The sequence below is a fragment of the Rasamsonia byssochlamydoides genome (genome assembly GCF_041956645.1).
Source record: "Rasamsonia byssochlamydoides strain NRRL 3658 unplaced genomic scaffold VTN77scaffold_43, whole genome shotgun sequence".
Lineage (NCBI taxonomy): Eukaryota > Fungi > Ascomycota > Eurotiomycetes > Eurotiales > Trichocomaceae > Rasamsonia > Rasamsonia byssochlamydoides.
The window spans coordinates 18424-37413 of NW_027192426.1; the positions used below are offsets into that span (position 1 = coordinate 18424).

General features: G+C 49.3%; 4 protein-coding genes across 4 annotated transcripts; 1 reads left to right on the plus strand and 3 right to left on the minus strand.

Moving 5' to 3' along the window:
- Positions 1 to 1843: 1843 nt before the first annotated feature.
- Positions 1844 to 3790, minus strand: VTN77DRAFT_5860 (uncharacterized protein; the record flags this gene model as incomplete). Its single annotated transcript, XM_069422074.1, has 1 exon — positions 1844 to 3790. The coding sequence occupies one exon, from the start codon at positions 3788 to 3790 to the stop codon at positions 1844 to 1846; it is 1947 nt and encodes a 648-aa protein (XP_069276573.1).
- Positions 3791 to 4111: 321 nt separating this feature from the next.
- On the plus strand, positions 4112 to 4500 carry VTN77DRAFT_5861 (uncharacterized protein; the record flags this gene model as incomplete). The annotated part of the gene is made up of 2 exons (XM_069422075.1): positions 4112 to 4212; positions 4323 to 4500. 2 exons carry the CDS (start codon positions 4112 to 4114, stop codon positions 4498 to 4500), a joined length of 279 nt encoding a protein of 92 aa, XP_069276574.1.
- Positions 4501 to 8569: 4069 nt separating this feature from the next.
- VTN77DRAFT_5862 (uncharacterized protein) lies at positions 8570 to 10520 on the minus strand (the record flags this gene model as incomplete). Its single annotated transcript, XM_069422076.1, has 4 exons — positions 8570 to 8921; positions 8973 to 9276; positions 9326 to 9561; positions 9610 to 10520. 4 exons carry the CDS (start codon positions 10518 to 10520, stop codon positions 8570 to 8572), a joined length of 1803 nt encoding a protein of 600 aa, XP_069276575.1.
- Positions 10521 to 14305: 3785 nt separating this feature from the next.
- Positions 14306 to 15091, minus strand: VTN77DRAFT_5863 (uncharacterized protein; the record flags this gene model as incomplete). Its single annotated transcript, XM_069422077.1, has 1 exon — positions 14306 to 15091. One exon carries the CDS (start codon positions 15089 to 15091, stop codon positions 14306 to 14308), a length of 786 nt encoding a protein of 261 aa, XP_069276576.1.
- Between the last annotated feature and the right edge of the window lie 3899 nt (positions 15092 to 18990).

Below are 18990 nucleotides of genomic sequence, written 5' to 3' on the forward strand. Positions count from 1 at the left end.
CCTCTCGACCACTAAGCTAACAGCAAGCAGATTAAGGATGCTACTCCATAATCTATCCACTCAGATACAACCGTAACAGGTTAAGTATGGAGTGCTCAATCTGGGCCTAGAACGTGCATGAACATACCTCCGTAGATAGTCGCGATTGATACAGAGTCTAGACTGGACACACTGACTGGCCCACAGCTTTCAAGATAAGGAGTAAACAATTCCCTACCCCGCTCCTGCCCTTGTTATGATGGCATTCGTCATGCCGTGCCAAGATTTTGTTATTGCTCACTACGGAAATAAAATGCTGTAGTCAACCGTTCGCAATTAATTCAATATTAAGGAACGCATGCGCGTCATGTGTAAATTAACTCATTCAACGCCACAGCCGGAGCTATCCGATAGAACAGACGGAGCAATGCTCCAGTGGAGGGAAATCCTCCGACTGTACTCCACACGTTGCTACGTACCCCTCAACTTTGATGAGTTGTTCCAACAACAATATACAGAGTACTCCGTACCTAGGTATTGAATGCAGTCCTACGGATTTTAGTGCATGTTAGCTCTGAGCATGTACATACATGTACCTACTCTGTAGTCACAAGACGTATCTTGTGTCATATCCTAATCTGATGCCGTAATGATGGAAATAAGATTAGAAAAACAAAGGAGGAAGGAGAGGAAGGAGCTTGCCTAGCAGATGACACTTCGGTGCCTCGACGAAGTCTCACATCACTCTGTTTGTAGGGTCTTGCTTATCTACAAACCGGTTCTTTCCGTCTGTTGTCTGTGTTATACGACAATATATCATGATTTTATGTAATTTCATAATCACAGACAATTCAATGAGATCTAAGATACCTATATGCAACAAAAGCAAGAACAGCAAACATGGCAGAGCATTTATGAACGCTAATTCCATGCATGGAGAATGGGTAACATTGCATGTACTAGCTGCAGTGATTCGGAAGTACTTCCACTTGTGAGAAATGTACACTTCTTCCTGAAAGGGAGAAAAAATTAAAAGAAAAGAAAAGAAAAAGAGAGAATTTTTGAATCCTACTTACCTAATTCAGTAGGAATCCATTCTGACCATGTCCTCCTCTTCCTGCAGTATACTACCTGCCTAGGTACATACGTACGCTAAGACGCTAATGGTACTTCATTAATAATGTGTGGTCCACGTCATGCATAATTGGGAACGAGGATGAACTTACAAGTCTTCACAAGTCGTCTCCATCAGAGCCTTTCTTGCTTTGTCTGATGCCGTGTGGCATCCAGACGCGGCCTTTGGAATTGTGTTTCGTACCTCGGATTTTCTAAAATAGAGTTTATGAGATTGCCTTTTTATCCAGTATCGGTACTGTGACCCTTTCAAAATCATCTACTGACGATACTGAATCAGGTATATCTAGGCGAGAGTGGCTCTTAGGTTGGTTCTCGGATGAGCACCTTGATGCGACATGTGAGCATGATGATATGCCAGCAGCAAACTAGCAGTAAGTACGCACATCTCATCTATTCTCAGCACATGCCACTTTTGCAGGTACGGGACTGTGAAGGTGATTCTGTGACAACGTACCTATTTTGCTTTGCAACGAACTTCACCGCTATCGCAATATATTTCAAAAATATAATTCTGGAGCAGCAAATTCTCAATGAGACAATAAAGATGATCTACTGTGGCGGACTGAATCATATGCTTAGAGAAGATCAGATAAGAACAATGAAAAAAAAAGGCTGACTATAATCCCAAAACCCCAGGGGGTCGATCGATATATCAATATGATTCCATCTCCTTCGTCTCCGATACCACATGCTTCAATCGCTTTATTCCCTGCAAGCTGATACTGACCTATGAACAACACACTTCGAGGCCATCCAGGTCGTTTCTACTCCTCCACGCTTCGATGGTCCTAATGTAGTCCTGCACTCCGTTCCCCCACAGACCCATCCTGGCTGCCTTCATTGCCTCCTCTGTGCTGGTAAACTTGCCTGCCTGTCCTTCTCTGTTGAGATAGCTCGGCGTGCAGCTAGCAGCATTACCCAACGCTCGTGCTCGGGCCACGATCTCTCTCGACCAGGCCTCCTCCCCCTCATGCGTTGGCTCAACAGTAATCTTCTGGCCCGGGCGTCCCCTTTTGACAGCTTCAGAGAGAATGTACGCGACGTGCGTCGAGAGCTGATCGAGAACATAGACCTGGTTTGCTACCACGCCTGCTTGGTTCGGGCCAGGGTAGAAAAGATTTGGAAAGTCGCGACTGACGACTCCATGCAGCGTGGCCACCCCATCGAGCCACTTTTGCTCTATGGACTTGCCACTGCGGCCAGTGATCGACATGGCAGCCCGAGAAGCAGGACTGATCACACCGCTGACGTTGTATCCGGTGCTGAAGATGATGAGGTCAACATCAAACTCCGACTCTCCCACTACGACCCCGTTGCTCGTGACTCGACTAATTCCTCTGCCATCCGTGTCGACAAGCGTCACATTCTCCCTGTTGAAAGCGGCGAGGTACTCGTCATGGAAGCATGGCCGTTTGCACCAGGACTGGTACCACGGCTTTAGTCTCTCGGCGGTTGCTTTGTCCTGCACGATCTCGTCAACGCGTTGACGAATCCGTTCCTGGCGGACCAGGTCGATGGAATTGAGTGACTTGATATAGTCCGGCTCCAGATTTCTCGGCCCTCCGATAAGGGCGCTGTAGGAAGGGAGGCTCGTCCAGCCATCCACTACCATATTCACCTCCGGTTTGGGCGATGCGTTGGTGACGAACGCGTTGAAGTTTTCCATCCGTTCTCGTTGCCACCCTCTGCCCCTGGAAACGACTTCGCGAGCCCACCATTCTGGGTCGGTTGGGCGGTTGTCCCGTCGGTCAACTGCGGATGGCGTGCGCTGGAAGACATACAGATGCTGGGCCCATTTGGCCAGCTGTGGCACAGCCTGGATGGAAGTTGCGCCGGTACCAACGATGGCCACTTTCTTGCCCTTCAGCTTCGTCATAGCCGGGTCCTCCGGTGAGCCTCCAGTGTATCGGTAGTCCCAACGAGAGGTGTGGAAGATGTGGCCTCCAAACTGGTCGATTCCTGGCACGTCAGGCAATTTCGGGATGGTGAGAAGGCCAGTCGCAAGGACGACAAAGTCGGCTTTAAGTGTGAGTAGACTCTCTTGACCGTCCTTTTTGTGCGTCAACTGCACAGCCCAATGCTTGTTCTGGTCGTCCCAGGCCATCACCTTCGCCGTCGTGCGGAAAACCGCCCGTGGATGCAACCCCCATTTACGCGCGATCAGGTTGGCATACTCCCTCAGTTCCGACCCGGCCGCATATTTGTGTTTCGGCATGTACTGCGTCTCTTCCAGCAACGGCATATAGATGTAGCTCTCGACATCGCACATCAGCCCCGGATATCGGTTCCAGTACCAGGTTCCGCCAAAGCCACCCGCGGAATCAACCAAGATGATGTCGTCGAGAGAGAATCCAGCCTGGAGGAAACGGGCCGCAAAGAGAAGACCGCCATACCCGGCTCCGACGATGAGGATTCGGTGATGCTCTACATCCAGCAGTGTCGAGGTGTCCTGATCGACTGGGTCGTTCCAGGGATCTTCGCCGAACTTGACATATTTGTCGGACTTGGGGATGTCAACGTACTGGGCAATGCCATCCTCACGGAGACGTTTTGCTCGCTCTCGTCTGTATATACCAAGAGTTGCCTCCAGGACGTTATCGTGACTGTCTGGAGAACCATTCGTGTTTACCGAACCATCAACTCCACCGTTCCGCTGCAGGGGTGGGGCAGTCATGGCGTCTAGCGAAATCTGATATGATATCGGAAAATTATTTCCATCCATACAGCGAGGAATGGCCGGAAACGAAGATTTATTTATGTTGCTCTCAAACACATAAAGTTACGCTAGTCGCTCGGACGCGTGTTCCGTGGATACATTCTCCGTATATAGATAGAAATGAATCCAAGATCTCTTCACATAAAAATGCCGGAAGTGGAGAAGATACATAATCCATCCACGGGAACAAATAAATAGACTTGACTTGCTCCGTATAACCCGGTCAAACCTCTCCTGATCGAAGATTCTTGTGAATATCCTGATTGCGTCTCGTCCCGGATGTTATACATTCCGATGCATAACATCGGATGGGGTCAGTGTTCAGCCAATAGGATTGAAATACGCTATCAGTCAGGCGTTCCAACCCCTCCACGTACGAGGTCCGTATACCAGACCGACTTTTCCTTAAACTAGCACTTGGCTAGATGATATCAGCACAAGGCCGCTCTTAATGATTCTAGGAAACCAACAGGCTCAAAAACTCGTACAGGATGCCGCAGATAGAACGCCGTCGTCGGGAGCATAGACAGCCTCGCGAAGCACAACGCACACAGCGTATACAGCTGGGCATCCTCCAGGCTGTGCTCAAGTCGGAACCAGTTCAAGATTCGCGTCGCGCTGTCCAGATCGCCGATCGCATTCATTCTGTTTATGAGTGGTTCAATTAAGAAAAGAAAAAAAAAAGCACTACATACCACTCACATGGACACTCAAATTTCGCAATATCCTAACAAATACTGCCTTACCTTGATAATGTGAAGACTAGAGCTAATTATAATAAAGTAATTTGTAATTGATCATAGATCACAGACTCTAGCAGGATGAGCTCTCCTAACAGCAATTATTTGTTCTCTTATTGATATCGAGCAAAGAAAGTGGTGGGCCAGTGTCAGATGCAGCCAAAATAATCTACCCTATTTGATCTACCAGAAATATGGCGAGAAATGTAGTTAGTAAACAGTAAAGCCCATAATGTAACCTAGGATGGCTGTAATCTAATGGTGCCTATTATAAATCTAAAGACGAGGCATATAAAGCTAATGTTATTGCAATAAATTAACTATTTAGACTTTTACCTGTCGCACGAATCTTAAAATTAACCTAATTCCCACTATAGGTACTCCGTACTGTCCGTATGGTGAAATAATTAGGGTTCTTATCCCTCTCAGAGCCTCGGATTCCGGCCCGATCTCCAGGGTGCGATCTGCTGTCAGCACTACCTAGTTAGTAACTACCTGTTTATGCGCTGTACTGTATGTACATGGCTAACACCATAAAGTGCTCCAGTATTAGAATTAGTCAGCGGAATTGCGTCAGTGAGTCAATGGCAGGGTCTACTGGATAATCGTCTACAGTCCGTACAAGCCCGGACAGGACAACCCTGGCTAGTGCTGTCTATGTAATGTACCTAGGTATGTAGTTAGTCCTTTGGAATCTGTACTGGATCAATATTAATATTAATATCAATAGTGATAAAAACAGCATAATTTCATTAGTTTATCTGCAGGATCATAACAAAATCATGGTTGCGTATTTAAATTATCAGGATTGAAGAGCTGGAAACTCCATACATGAACAGAGACTTTGTCCTCATCGTGATGCAGCTAGACGGCCGGCTAATGTTATCAACCTTGCTACGAATGACGTGCTTATCGTGTCTACACTACCTGAACTGTGCATCAACTCTCTTCGAGAAGAGCACTCGACCTGACAGGCCTGTTGACATTGTGACAGTGCTGTGTATTGCGGTGATTCTATGTGTCAGGACTGTCGTGTTAACAGACATACTGTAGCATGTACCTACATACGTAGGTAAGGTACCTAGGTAGGTAGGTTACCAAACTGCCAGTGTCTCTCCATAGGACGGTCCCAGTATCGACTTATATACGCGACATCACATCACATCAAATCAATCGAGTTAAGGCAAGTCAATCGTATCAGGTCAATCAAGATCTCATGGTCAACTACCGTCGATTGAGCATTATCGTGTCCAGCACAGCAGCATGACCTTTACAGACCTGCTCCTCCTCCCCCTCAAAGGCGGCCTCCTCCTGCTCGTTCTATATCTCGGAATCAACGAGATTGTCCGGTGGAGAGCCCGTCTCAAGGGTCTGCCTGGCCCCAGGGGGTTGCCTGTGGTTGGCAATCTGCCTCAAGTAAGTCTCTCCTAAAGCCTCCTTCCAACCGGCACTATCCTATATAGTATAGTATAGTATACTTACAACAATACTGATGACATGCTAATGCTAATGCTGCGCAGGTCTTGAGCACCTTCTCCGCCGAGCAGTACCGCCGCTGGTCAGAGCAGTATGGGCCTGTGTACCAGGTTAATCAGTTACCTAGTTAGTTAGTATCCATACTGTCTAGCTGACTCCATACCAGGTCCAGCTTGGCAACACTCCCGTCGTGGTCGTCAACACAGCAGCAGCAGCCAAAGCGCTATTCCTGACGCAGAGCAGCGCGCTGAACTCGCGCCCGCTGTTCTACGTCTTCCACAAGCTGGTCAGCAAGAACGTCGCCAGCATCGGGACCAGCCCGTGGAGCGAGAGCTGCAAGAACAGGCGCAAGCTGGCTGCGGCGGCGCTGAATCGGCATCGAGTGCAGTCGTATGAGCCGGTAGACATCCTCTTTCTGTCTATATATTTTGTAGGATATGGTTACTGACAAGGATAGATCTTCGTCCGCGAGAGCAAAGAGTTCATCCAGGAGCTGGTCCGCGAATCGCATGACGGCAGCAGGGACGTCGACTTTCGTCCGTTTGTGCAGCGGCTGTCGCTAAACCTGGTCTTGACCTTGAACTATGGGACTCGGTAGGTTTTCTGTCACCTAAATCAATTCATTCGCAGATCTCATTCGTGTAGCAACCATGTCTATTTGCATATTAGCGCTGATATCTATCTGTCTTCCAGGGTAGCCAACACAAAAGACCTCACCGCCGACCCGCTCTATGCCGAAGTGGTAGAGGTCGAGCGCGAGATCTCGACGCTGCGATCGACATCCAAGAACCTAGCCAACTACATCCCCCTGCTACGCGTCATCGAACCCATCGTCTCAGGCCTGGGGTTTGCCAAATCTGCTGCCCATTCAGCACGAATCGGCCAGCGGCGGATCGCGTACAACAACGACCTGCTCCGTCGACTGCAGGAGGAGGTGGCTAATAACACTGACACGCCGTGCATCCAGGGCAGTGTGCTGCGGGATCCGGAGTCGGTTGCCCTGACGAGGGACGAGCTGCTAAGTATTAGTTTGAGTATGATGGCTGTATGTGCCTGCCTACATCTAACATACAGATATGCATGTACATTTATGTATACAGCACGCTGATGTACATCCAGGGCGCAGACAGCACCCAACCCACCATCGCCTGGGCAATTCTCCTCCTCGCCCACCGTCCGGACATCCAGCAGCGCGCATACGACGCAATCCAGCGTGCTGGCCTGGCGGGTGTCAACGACGCCTCCGCCGCCAGCGAGGTCGACTACCTCCGGGCACTGGTCAAAGAGATCATGCGGTTCTACACTGCGCTGCCACTGGCCATGCCCCGGCAGACGACGGCAGAGGTGCAGTACGAAGGGTACACGATCCCTGAAGGGACGATAGTGTTTTTGAATGCGTGGGGGTGTAATCGAGGTTCGCCTATCATATCCATCCATACATACCCATGTCGACACTTATCTATATCATATCCCATCCTATTTTATCACCTGATATAGGTGCAAGACTAATCTCCTGTATTATGTATACAGACTCCCAAGCATTCCCCCAACCATGGACCTTCCAACCCGAGCGCTGGCTCGGTGAATCCGACCAGCACAGCCACCAGTTCGCGTTCGGGTATGGCTCGCGGATGTGCGTCGCCTCGCACCTGGCCTTCCGGCTCGTGTACACTGTGTTGCTTCATCTGCTGGTGCGGTTTGAGATCAGGCCTGCAGCCAGCGACGGTAATGGCGATGCAGACCCGCACAGCAGCACGATCGATCCCATTCGCGGCTTGAAGGATCCGACGGCGTTGACGGCTGTTCCGGTTGCGTCGATGGCGAGGTTTGTGCCGAGGAGCAAGATTAGGGCTAGCGGGGACAAGGTGTGATTGATTGACTTGACTTGACTTCCCGTAGACATGTTCAAAACCATGGTATGGCATGGATACGGATATTATATTCAGTCAGTCGATCAGTCAGTCAGTAAATGACTCAAATCGGTTTGAGATGGTTGAACTGAATAGGAATACGCGAGTTGAGATTGAGATTGAGGTCGAGGTCGAGGTCGAGCTTGATGACCGTGACATGGGATGAGACAATATGAGGGGAGAGGGATGAAACGATACGAGGCGAGAATGTATACATACCTGATACTTAGTGAACTCGATAAAAAGTTCGGACCTGGATGAATTCCAACAGTCAGTTAGCTGGTTAGTTACCTAGTTAAGCCGGTAGGCATACATACGGACACACATATATACAGAGAGCCAGATAGATAGATAGACGGATAGGGGCGTATCCATTAGTCTTTCATTTATTCTCCCATCCGTGCAATGATATATATGACATGGTTGGCGCTTGCATGACTAATATAACGAAAACCGGACAATAGGTTCGATAGCTTAGGGCTATGATTACAACGCTGAGAGATATCACTGACGATATTATTCATCAGACGATGTATCTACATCCATATACAAAGTACTCCTACATATACATCCACTAGTATATACATCTCCTCCATATATACACAGCTGGCTTAGATAGACAGCACGATCTGCCGCAGCCTCTCAAAGTTAGGCGTCCCCAGCCCCGTCACCGGATCCCAGCCTGGCGTCGCGTTCCAGTGCGCGCCTGGAATGACGCTCGCGCCTGGGACAGGCTGGCCCGACTGCAGGTTGATGCCCGTGCAGCCGTCTGACTGGCCGCCAGTGATGTCGTTGAGGCCCTTGTAGCCCAGCACATAGAAGAACGGGTTCAGGAAGCCCAGCGCCGGCTTGCCCGCGCGCAGCCGGGCGTCGTTCAGCAGGGCCAGCACCGACGCAAAGATCGGCGACGCAGCCGACGTACCACCAGAGGGGGCTGCAGAGCCGTTGTAGATGACGAAGATGCTAATACCTGTCAGTTCGTTGTAGTAGTAATCGGACTTGAGGCCTGCTTACTCTGGAGTCAGACTGTGGGCGGACACATCCGGGAATCCACGCCCAGAAAAGTTGGTGAACTGCGAGTAGTACGCCTTCGTCTCGTTGCTAACGTACTTCGACAGATAGGTCGAGACCGCCTCCTTCTGGTACCAGGCCGTGGGGAAGTAGTTGCTGAATCCGCCAGAGCCGGCCACCCAGGCAACCTCCGGAGTCACCGCCTGCGTGCCGCCCACTGCGGTAATATACGGACAGGTGCCGGGGAACTGGGGTGTGAACTGGGGCTTCTTCGAGCCGTCGTTTGCCTGGCATGGAGCGCCGACACCTACAGAATTAGCAGGAGGCGTTGTTAACTAAACGAGGTCTGTACGTACCCGTGTCACCCGCCGACTCCAACACGGAAATGCCTCGCAACCCCATCAGACCGATCAGGTTGCACACGCGCTTGGCGTAGTATTCGGGAACGGTCTGCTCGTCGTCTCCGTACGAGTTGCTGATCACCTGCGGGAGCTCGTCGTTCGTCTTCGACAGGAGATACTCATAGTACGGCAGGTACGGCTCGTTCTCGTTGTCTGCGGCGGTGGGTTCATCCAGATTGGGGATGAATGGCCTGCATCGTCAGTGTCTAGTCCTAATCGTCTGGAGAAAGGCTGCTTACGGAGATCCACCAGTGATGAACTCGGTGATGGGCAGCGGATGGCTGACGCCCACGATCAGCTCGACGTCGAGATCGGCCTCGCCAAACTGCGCCGTGGCCAGGTTCTGGTCGTTGGTGCCCCCGTTGATCAGCTCGACGGAGAAGTTCTGCGACGGGATGCCAAAGGTCTGCTCGTACTGAGCCAGGTCGGAGTAGATGGCCGACTGGTTGAGGAAGCTGCCAAAGCCGATGCGGCTGCCCGACTTGGGGTCGGCCGTGTAGTTGCCGATGCTGTACAGCTGCTTCAGGCACGACGGCGTGATCGAGGTCTGGCACGAGGGGGCCACAGACACGGTCGACGGCGCCTTGGTGGTCTTGGACACGACCACATTGCGCTTGCTGCGGAAGCTGGTGATGGTGCGGGAGGCCTTGGTCGTGCCAAAGTAGGTGGTGGGCGAGATCAGGTCGATGTCGCCGACCAGGTCGTCCGGGATGGAGTACTGCGTCGTGCGCAGCTTCTGGGAGGTGCCGCTGGAGTAGTAGGCGAAGGTCGCGTTGAGCAGCTTGTTGGCAGTGCCCACCGTCGTGGCGAAGTTGACGGCGCTGCCAGTGCGGTGGATGGTTGAGATGCCGGCGCTCTGCAGCCAGGCGACGACTTTGGAGTCGTCGACGACGGGGAACAGCGCGTTGACGTCGTCGCGATCCAGCCACTTGCCGTAGTCAGGGTTTCCGGGCGTTGACACGGCGCTCAGCTTGGACTCCAGCTGATCAAGATTCTGCTGGACGAGGGCGACTGACAGCGTGATGGGGGTTGAGGGATCGGCCTCCTCAACGAGGGTCCATCCGCTGGGGACGGCGGCCAATTGCTCATGGACGGCGCCGAGGGCGGGCAGGGCGAGCAGCCCGGCGTGGAGAAGCGTCCGGAGGGACATGCTTGTCGTTGTATCTATCCAAGTCGCGAGGGAGGACAAGGACAGCAGAGTACTCCGTAGACAAGAGGATACCTGACAGGGAAGTTCATTAATATATGGCCATGTCCCTGGCCCCATGTGAATGCTCATCTCGCCATCTTCGCTAAAAGCAGCTCAGCAGCCAGCTATCTAGCCACTAGCTCGTGGGCCCGGTCTGTGATCTATGGCCCTCATTCCGGAGAGCAGCTTAGCTTCCTGATCGGGTTAACAGAGATGGATCTGGTTGGACGATAAGCCAGCAACCCAGGTACCTAGGTACGATAGTCTCAGCAACCCCAGAAGAACGCCGGTGGATGATTTGCTGCAAAGCTGCTGGACGGGCCAAGCATTCCAGGATCCACAGATTTCATCTTGATTAGTCTGGTTCCAGCCAGGGGACGTCGGAGGCTAATTATCGACCGTTCCGTTTGCTCAGGAACGCGCGGACGACGCAAAACAAGGAAGAAAACAATCTCTTCCGGACATCTCTCGCTCGTCATTCTTATTTTTGTGATGCTGACTGCCGGAGAGGAATGTCCCCGTGGTCATCGTTCTCAGCTGGACGTGCTAAGCTAATGTTAGCTAAGCTAAGCTTCTGTGTGGGTTGACGGAGAACTCCGGATGATCAGGATTATCAGTCACTTACCTAGGTTCTCCATAATCCATAATCCACCTACTCCGTAGTCTCCTAATCTAGGACCGTGCTCCGTACCTTACCTAGATGCTGATCGGTCCTCCACTTAAGAGGGCGAAGCACGCTGGTTGCTGCTCGGTGGACGCTAATGTAACGCTGCCCCAGTGCACTAGACCCGAACAGGACTAATGCTTGACTAAGCGTCAATCGAGGGGAAAATGTCGCATGCCCTCTCTCTTGGTAGATGACGTGATAACGTGATCCGAGATAATATGCTGCGCTTAATTACGGAGAGCTATTATTGTACACTTTTACTAACGAAGTCAGTCACTCAGTAGGTTACAATAATAGGTGACACTCGATGCGGAATACGAGATACCGCCAGTAAAGTGTTTCCAGATCGATCAGATCGAGTACGGAGTACTCCGTACCTAGGTTGTTTCTGTTTCATGTGAAAACGCATCCCTTGTATACTACTGCCGAGACATCAGGCAGCTCAAGGGTCAGAAGCACTATTTAGCTAGGAAAAAGAAAAGAAAAAGAAAAGAAAAAAGAAAGGAAAGAAGGGAAAAGAGGGGAAAATAAAAAGGAAAAAAAAAAGAAAAAAGAAAGGAAAGGAAAATAAAGCAAAGAAAAGAAAATGAAAACAGAACCAGGCTCATACTTGCTGACTACTACTATCGACTCTTTAGATCAAGCTCATAAAGAAAAGAAAGATGATGTATGGTTTGACTTTATAAAACAGGAAATTGGTAGGAAGCATACCGATAAACCCCAGATACGGCAGCAAAAAGACATGTTAACATGCCCTAGAGTCATGATATCAGAGACCTATGTACTGTACATACATACTCTGATGACAAAACGATATGTGACACAGCAATTGGCAAGGGATCACACCTATTTTGTGATGTCAAAGAAAACGTCAATCTGGCGCGTTTCACTATAGGCATCACTTAAACGAGGATAAACACTATGATTATCTGGACCAGATACTCCAATTCATTAGCATTTACTGTGATATGTTCTCTACGAACCATACTCTTACATAGTCAAGAGGTTGCAAGTCCACCTGTAAAGCCCGGTAAGACTGGTTAAATAAGGTAAAGGTTCGATAAATCTTGTTCTACTTAGCCCTGGTGATAAGTTGGAGACTATAGAATATCGAAATTATCAGTCACTACTCAATCCCTAGGTATTATAGAATCTTTTAATTTTATTTTAATGAGCAACATAGAAACAAACCAACCAACCCAATGTCTATATAATCATATACAATCTGCCGAATTATTTCTATAGACTCCCGTATTTATTATTAGCAGGCCTTTCTTTCTCGGTATAGCTTTACTTTAAGAATTTCAATTGCTTAAAGCTTTCTCTAGAGATTAGGAATCTATCTATAAGCTTTATTCTTGTCTTACTTAAATCTAGCCTTAAGAGGGATATGCTTGTTGCTCTATTTGTTAATAACATCTATGATCTCGATGAATAAGTACTAAACTAGAAAAACAAATAAACAATAGTATTAATGATCTCATTACGGAGTATAAAGTCTAGCCAGGCATCTATGCATTAGCCTTAATTAGGTATATGCCTAAACTACAGGAAGTCACAATAACCTTGATAATTTTAAATTGACTATACATTCGTAAGAGACTAGAGCTTTAGGTGCTTCTTTCTGGCCATTTAGAAAGACAGTTCAAAGAAGTCTGTTCGAATAGTAAAAGCTGAGATATGGTACAACACAGGTGGTGATATCCTTGGTCCATAGTATATTATCAAAATAATGTGCTTGATGCTAGGAACAAAAGAATATTTCTTGCACTGAATCCACTTACTGATTCTAATCGGTGATCAGATCACTGTAGAGGATGATTTAGACACCAAACTCCATCTATATAAAGCCAAATTCTTAAAAGAATCTTATTCCTGCTGCATCTGTCTTACCTCCTGCACTTTAAAAAAAAAAAGAGACACACACATAGAGAGAGAGAGAGGGAGGGAGGGAGGGAGAGAGAGAGAGAGAAATGACGAAGAATGTGAGATTTCTTATATCAAGTAGATAATTTTAGAATTAAGCAAATTTAACCTCCTTGCAGAGAAGTCCAAGCCATTAAAGCAACATAAGTAAGCAGCCGAGTCAGGAGATGTAGTCTTATAAAAGGCATATGACGTGACTTTATTGCCAATCTTCAAGTCAACTCCATAAGCTAAGGAATTGATTCCAATTCAACCTCCGACAACCAAAACAAACGTAATCAAACAGTATCTATCATATCTGATTCTTTCCAGGCAACGTCGCGGTGACAGTCATCTCTCTTGTCTGATAGATATTAGTGAATATACCGCCACAACAACGAATATGTTACCAGACTCACTTCTTTAAAATGACACCGGCTTCGAGTCTCCTGGGAAAGGTCTCTGCCAGGAAGGGGCAGGCCCGTGGTTGTTAAGGTTGAGATTGATGCTGATGCAGAGGAACCATAGGGCTGGACGGCATGGACTTTGACACGGGCTTAATCAGAAGAGCATCGTCTTAAGAATTGATTCTGATTCTGACCTCAATCACATGGATGCGAAGATGAATATGCCTTTGATGTTATGCAAGTTAAGCCACAAATGGTAGACCAGGATATGTATTTATCATGAATAAGGGTAATCAGAGCAGTGACTGCTCAGTAGAGATAATTATTGTTAAGTTGGTTTAGTATACAAAGTTAAGATAATATTATTTTATTAACAACGAGAATAAGATTGATTCGATTAATCTAGGCTCGCTATTTCCTGCCAATCCGCCTTCACGACAAATCGATGCATTTTCGATGCATTTTCTCCGTCTCCTTTCCGGTCATATTCTCTTCGACATTTTGCTCAATCTCCGGGAATACAGGATCCCCCGCCTTCCTCATTTCTTCTTCTTCTACTACTTCTTCCTCTTCTTCTTGTGAATCTACCTTCCTCAACTGCTCCGCCTCCTCCGGGCCAGCCCTCCCATCGATCCTCTTCTCTCGCGACGCCGCCTCCGCCATCTGCCCGACTTCGACTTCAGCGGCAATTTTCCGCTCCATTTCGTCAAGTTTCTTCAATTTCCTCTCATACTCCCTCATCTTCCACTCTTCCCCAGGTCCCTGCCTTATCCTAACCCGTACTTTCTCCGCAGTCGCTCTGGAAAATCATCCCCGTAGTGTCTATGCTGTTCGCGTTCCCATCTCGGAACGCGATCATCCGATGGTGTGGAAATGGGTGAACGAGCCCGCCCTGCGCTCGCGTCGAATTGGACCCGGCCATCTCCCCCGTGGACGGATCTGGCAGCTCGCTCGAGCTTGAAGACGCTAACGCCGTTGCCGAAAAAAGACGAATGGCTAAGGCTGTGTAGGATGTCAGTGGGGAGGTTCTCTATAAGAGATTCGGCGATGGCTTGTGTCCGATCCAGTTTCGAGGCATATCCGGGGAGAGAACAGCAAAGTGCCCTTCTCACCATGAATTCACTCCAGCGCGTGAGGACGAAGGCATCGTCCTCGGCGGCTATGCGGGATTTATGCGTCGATTGTTCTAGTTCCTCAATCAAATCCCGACGTGATTCCGCATCTGTAGCCAGCAAATATCGCGATAGACAGGTCTGACGGTATCTGACGCCATCTCCCTGTATGGACTTCTGGAGGCGCCCTAGCTGAGTGAAAAGAACCTTGGGATCATCCGCCCGACAGATGAGTTCCTCTAAACACATCGCTTCCACCTGGTAATCGCCGAGTTCCCGGGCCGTCTCAAGGACGGTCTGTAAGACATCGTTGGATTCGAATTTCGGATCAGGACGCGGCCAACCTGGATTCTCCGATCCGGCAGGGATATAAATCGGCAGCTCCCCTCGATAGATGGTAATTCCGGGAAACTGAGAGAAATGCGCGGTATGAATGGGCATCTTTTGATGCGTACGGGCCCGTTTACGACAATATCGCTCGTTGACCAGGATTCATCGCAGATAGGGACGAGATTTAGTCAGGTCTGGACTCTTCTCCCGGATGGCCGTGGCATAGACACGAGCATGCTGGAGACATCGCTTAGCGGTGATGAAAGGATCTATTCCTGGCGCAACAGGCTCATCGACCATGACAAACCTGGCCAAATGGGCCAGAGTGTCCAAAATGGCTAGATGGGTGGATTCGTCGTACTCGTTTACCGACCAGTCCTCTAAGAACTTATCGAGGGAATCTCGATCCTCCAAATCCGTGCCAAAAAGATAGCTCCAGGTCTGTTGGGGTCCAAAGGCCGGTAACATAGCCGTTAACAGGGCGTGGACCTCCCAGATGCGTCCATCAGCCAGAAGATCGTCATAGAGGCCACTCCAGTCGGACCACATGACAAACAGATCGCTGAATGTCACCAGGTTGGATTCATTCTTGGCTGCCGATAGGGCCAGGAGCCAGTATCTGATGATTTGGACCTGTTGCCATGTCAGCAACACCCGTTAAACACTTGTCTCAGTCTTACCTCGGTCGAATCGAACGGGGTGTCCTGATACAGCGCTCGTTTTAGGAAATGTCGGAGAACGCGATGGTCCGGAGTCCGTCTCAGGACTCGTTGCGAAAGACCGTCAAAATGCAGTCTCGAGACCAACTCGACAAACTCGAACTGCACTCGGTAGAGATAGCGAACCGTACCAGCCGGATCATGATCGTCTTCGTCGATCACGCCTCTGGATGCCTCCGGGAGTTCTAATATCCGATTCGATCGCAAGTCATACAGCCGTTGATGAGCGCCCTGTTCCCTCAACAGGTCGGCGTATTCGGTCGCCACGAGGGGCAGATCGAGATGATCTTCCAAGTTTGCATCGAAGTATTCCAATGCGTCCTTGAAGTGGCCCAATCGCTTCAATCGGGACACTTCTTCCAGTTGTCCTTCAATGTCGCCTGCAATATCCAGTGCAAAGTGCAGAGTGATATCCTTCTGCTTGGGGGTGGAACTCCAGATCGTCTGGACGCTCAGGGATGATGGCTCGTTGGGAGACGCAGATCGGGATTCTGATGAAGAGTATGAGGTCGCTTCAGATGGGGACAGTGGAAGTCGATGAATTCGAGCTGGCGGCCGGTCGCCCAGTCGCGCGGGTGTCCGGTCGGTAAAGATGGGCTGGTCGTTCTAGCTGATGCGACTTCGTTCGCGGAGGGCGAAAGGCCGGATCCTCCGACGTGTCTTCATCGCGGTAGTAGCGGGAGTTCATCATATTTCACGAGAGTTTTGGAATACCGGCGTAGACAAGGCTGACTCGGGGTGGTGTAATCTAGATCGAGGCTGAATCAGAAGCGTTGTATACACAGACTGAGCGTCGAGGCAAAATACTTATAGGAATGACATGTAAATCCGTGAATAGCTATTTGAATACACACCAAAGAGACTACGGCGTATAAAAAGGTGGTAAAACTGCTTCCTTTGAAGATATATTCGTAACGTCATAATTCATGATTCAGTGCATATTTGCCCAACTTGACACGGGGTCAGATCCCAGACTTTATCCCCTCATCAACATCTGCGCATTCTGTTTGTGCACGATTTCTCTGGTAGCATCCCGTTCACGGGTGGTCGTGGTAGTCTCCTTCGAAGACACGCTCTTTACTGATCCTGGCTTCCGCCGAAGCAAATTCAGAAAATTGAGAACATTGACTACCCACTGCAGGAACAGAAGAAAGGCAGGAAATTCAGCCAGTTGGTGGAAAGCCTCTAGCACATCCTGTGCAACGGTTTCTTCTGTTGTCTCCGTTGGTGCATTGATCATGTCTGTTGGTGGACTGATTACCACTGGTTTGGATAATGATAGTTCCGCAGGTGGAGATGTTTCAATTCCCTCTTCCCCACCTGTCCTCACCCTCTGATGCTGTGGATGGATGTTGACGGCATTAAACCGGTATCTCATCGCTGCATCAGAATACTGATGTCTAGTTGATCCAGGGATTTCCAGTAAAGGTGCCAGGGTAGATGTGATTCTTCCCGGGGGAGGATCAGAAGTTGTAATCAATGGTGGACTAGCCACCAGGGTGGTCGATAATGCCGCGTCACTTGTAGTCCATACATCACTGGAATTATTATTCGCTGTGATTGTCGACCTCTGATCCTGAGAGACCGGAGGATCCCGCGGAACTGGAGAAACGTCCTGAAAGGACACCGGCAGAGCATCAGGTATCTGCACCCGGATTTCCTCCATGTTCACTCTCTCCATTTCCCGAGGTAATCCCTGCGCAATCCGATCCAGCCGCTGTGTGAATTCCCTAGTCTGATCAACATGGACCAATGTCACCGAAGTCCCTTGGTCTTTGTTAGAATACGAGGGGAATCTCAACAGTTGTTTCATTTTTCCTTTTAATCGCTCCGATCGTTTCTGCAGTTTCCCTTGTATCTCGACTCGGATATAGAATGGTTTGGTGTCATGTTCGAAAGCAAAGGCCGTATGGATGAGACTGCTGTGCATAGATCTTGAATCTAGGTCATTCTCGGTCAATTCCCATTTCAATGTCCGGTAGGTTGTTCCCCGCTGAGTGTTGCCAGTTCGATATATCCGACCGATTCTGGTTTTGGGAGTCTGATTTGTCGTAGTATTAGAAGGTTGAAATTGTTTCCCCGGTAACAAATGACCAGTGAAGGTCCATCGACTGGTATACATGATGTCTTTTTCTCTGTCGTATCCAACTCCTCCACCGCCATTCCCCAGAACAGTCACTTGAGGCGTCAAGTGTAAAATTTGTTTCGTGGCAAGACTCTTTAGCTCTCCGCCGAGCTGCTTGGGTCCGTAGTGATCGGTCACCTGGAGGCAGCGCGATATCGAATCATCCTCAATCACGGTACTCGCTTGCACCTGTTTGTTTTTTGGTCTTCTGACTTGCTCTTTTGTGGTGTCTGCTCTTCCACCTTCTTTGTCTCTTTTTGTTTTTCCTTCTCTTTCCGCCTCCTGCTCTTCTCCACGACTGCGTCAGGATTCTCCTCGTCTAGCGTGATCAACACCGTGGCAGTCGTCAACTGGCATTCTTTCGGTTGCACAAATTTGAGATCCATGTACAGGATCCCCGCGGGATTCCCGTTCTCTCCCAACACGCCCCATTGGGACTGCGAAAGTCGGAACTGACAGTCGATCTGGACTCGTCCCAGATCGTGGGAGCACAGACTCGCATTCGCGAGATGGTCCAATGGGGTGAAGGCGCGACCGAATTTGCGGGCGAATTTGGCCGGAGATCGACGAGGGGGGTGAGACGGTGTCCACTCCATTGCAGGTGATGGTGACGGCCAGCAGAGATGATTGTTAGGGAAAGAAGAAGAGAGTAGTAGTGGCGGTGTCGAGGAAATTCAGCCTGATGGTTTCCCCCCTGCAGGATAAAATAGACCACGTGATTTTTCAGCTCGAGTCTACGCATGCCCAGCGACCAGAAGAGGAGAGAAAGATGAGAGCGCTTCGGAGCTTCTTGGCCGCTGAAAAGGCCTCTACGTATACAGTTTACTCGCGTCTTGGATTATGAACTGGAAGAGCGCCATGGCAGTACAGTACATACTGAGCATTCTCCAGGGCTATGACAGACCCCGAATCGTGGAGTCCAGCCATCAAGAATCCTTGGCATTGGAGAATTCGGCGTGAGAGAAGGCCGGTTGATCGATCATGGTCATGGTTTATTGATCGTGAGAGTGTATGATATATCCTCGAATGTAGATCATCAGTATATTCTCTAGTTTGTAGTACCGTACATGACCAGAGCGAGGATCGTTCCATTTTCAGATGTTCAATCTGGTCGTTCGACTACCCACTGTTTCTGCAATATAATCCTAGCAGATATAATTCTTCAA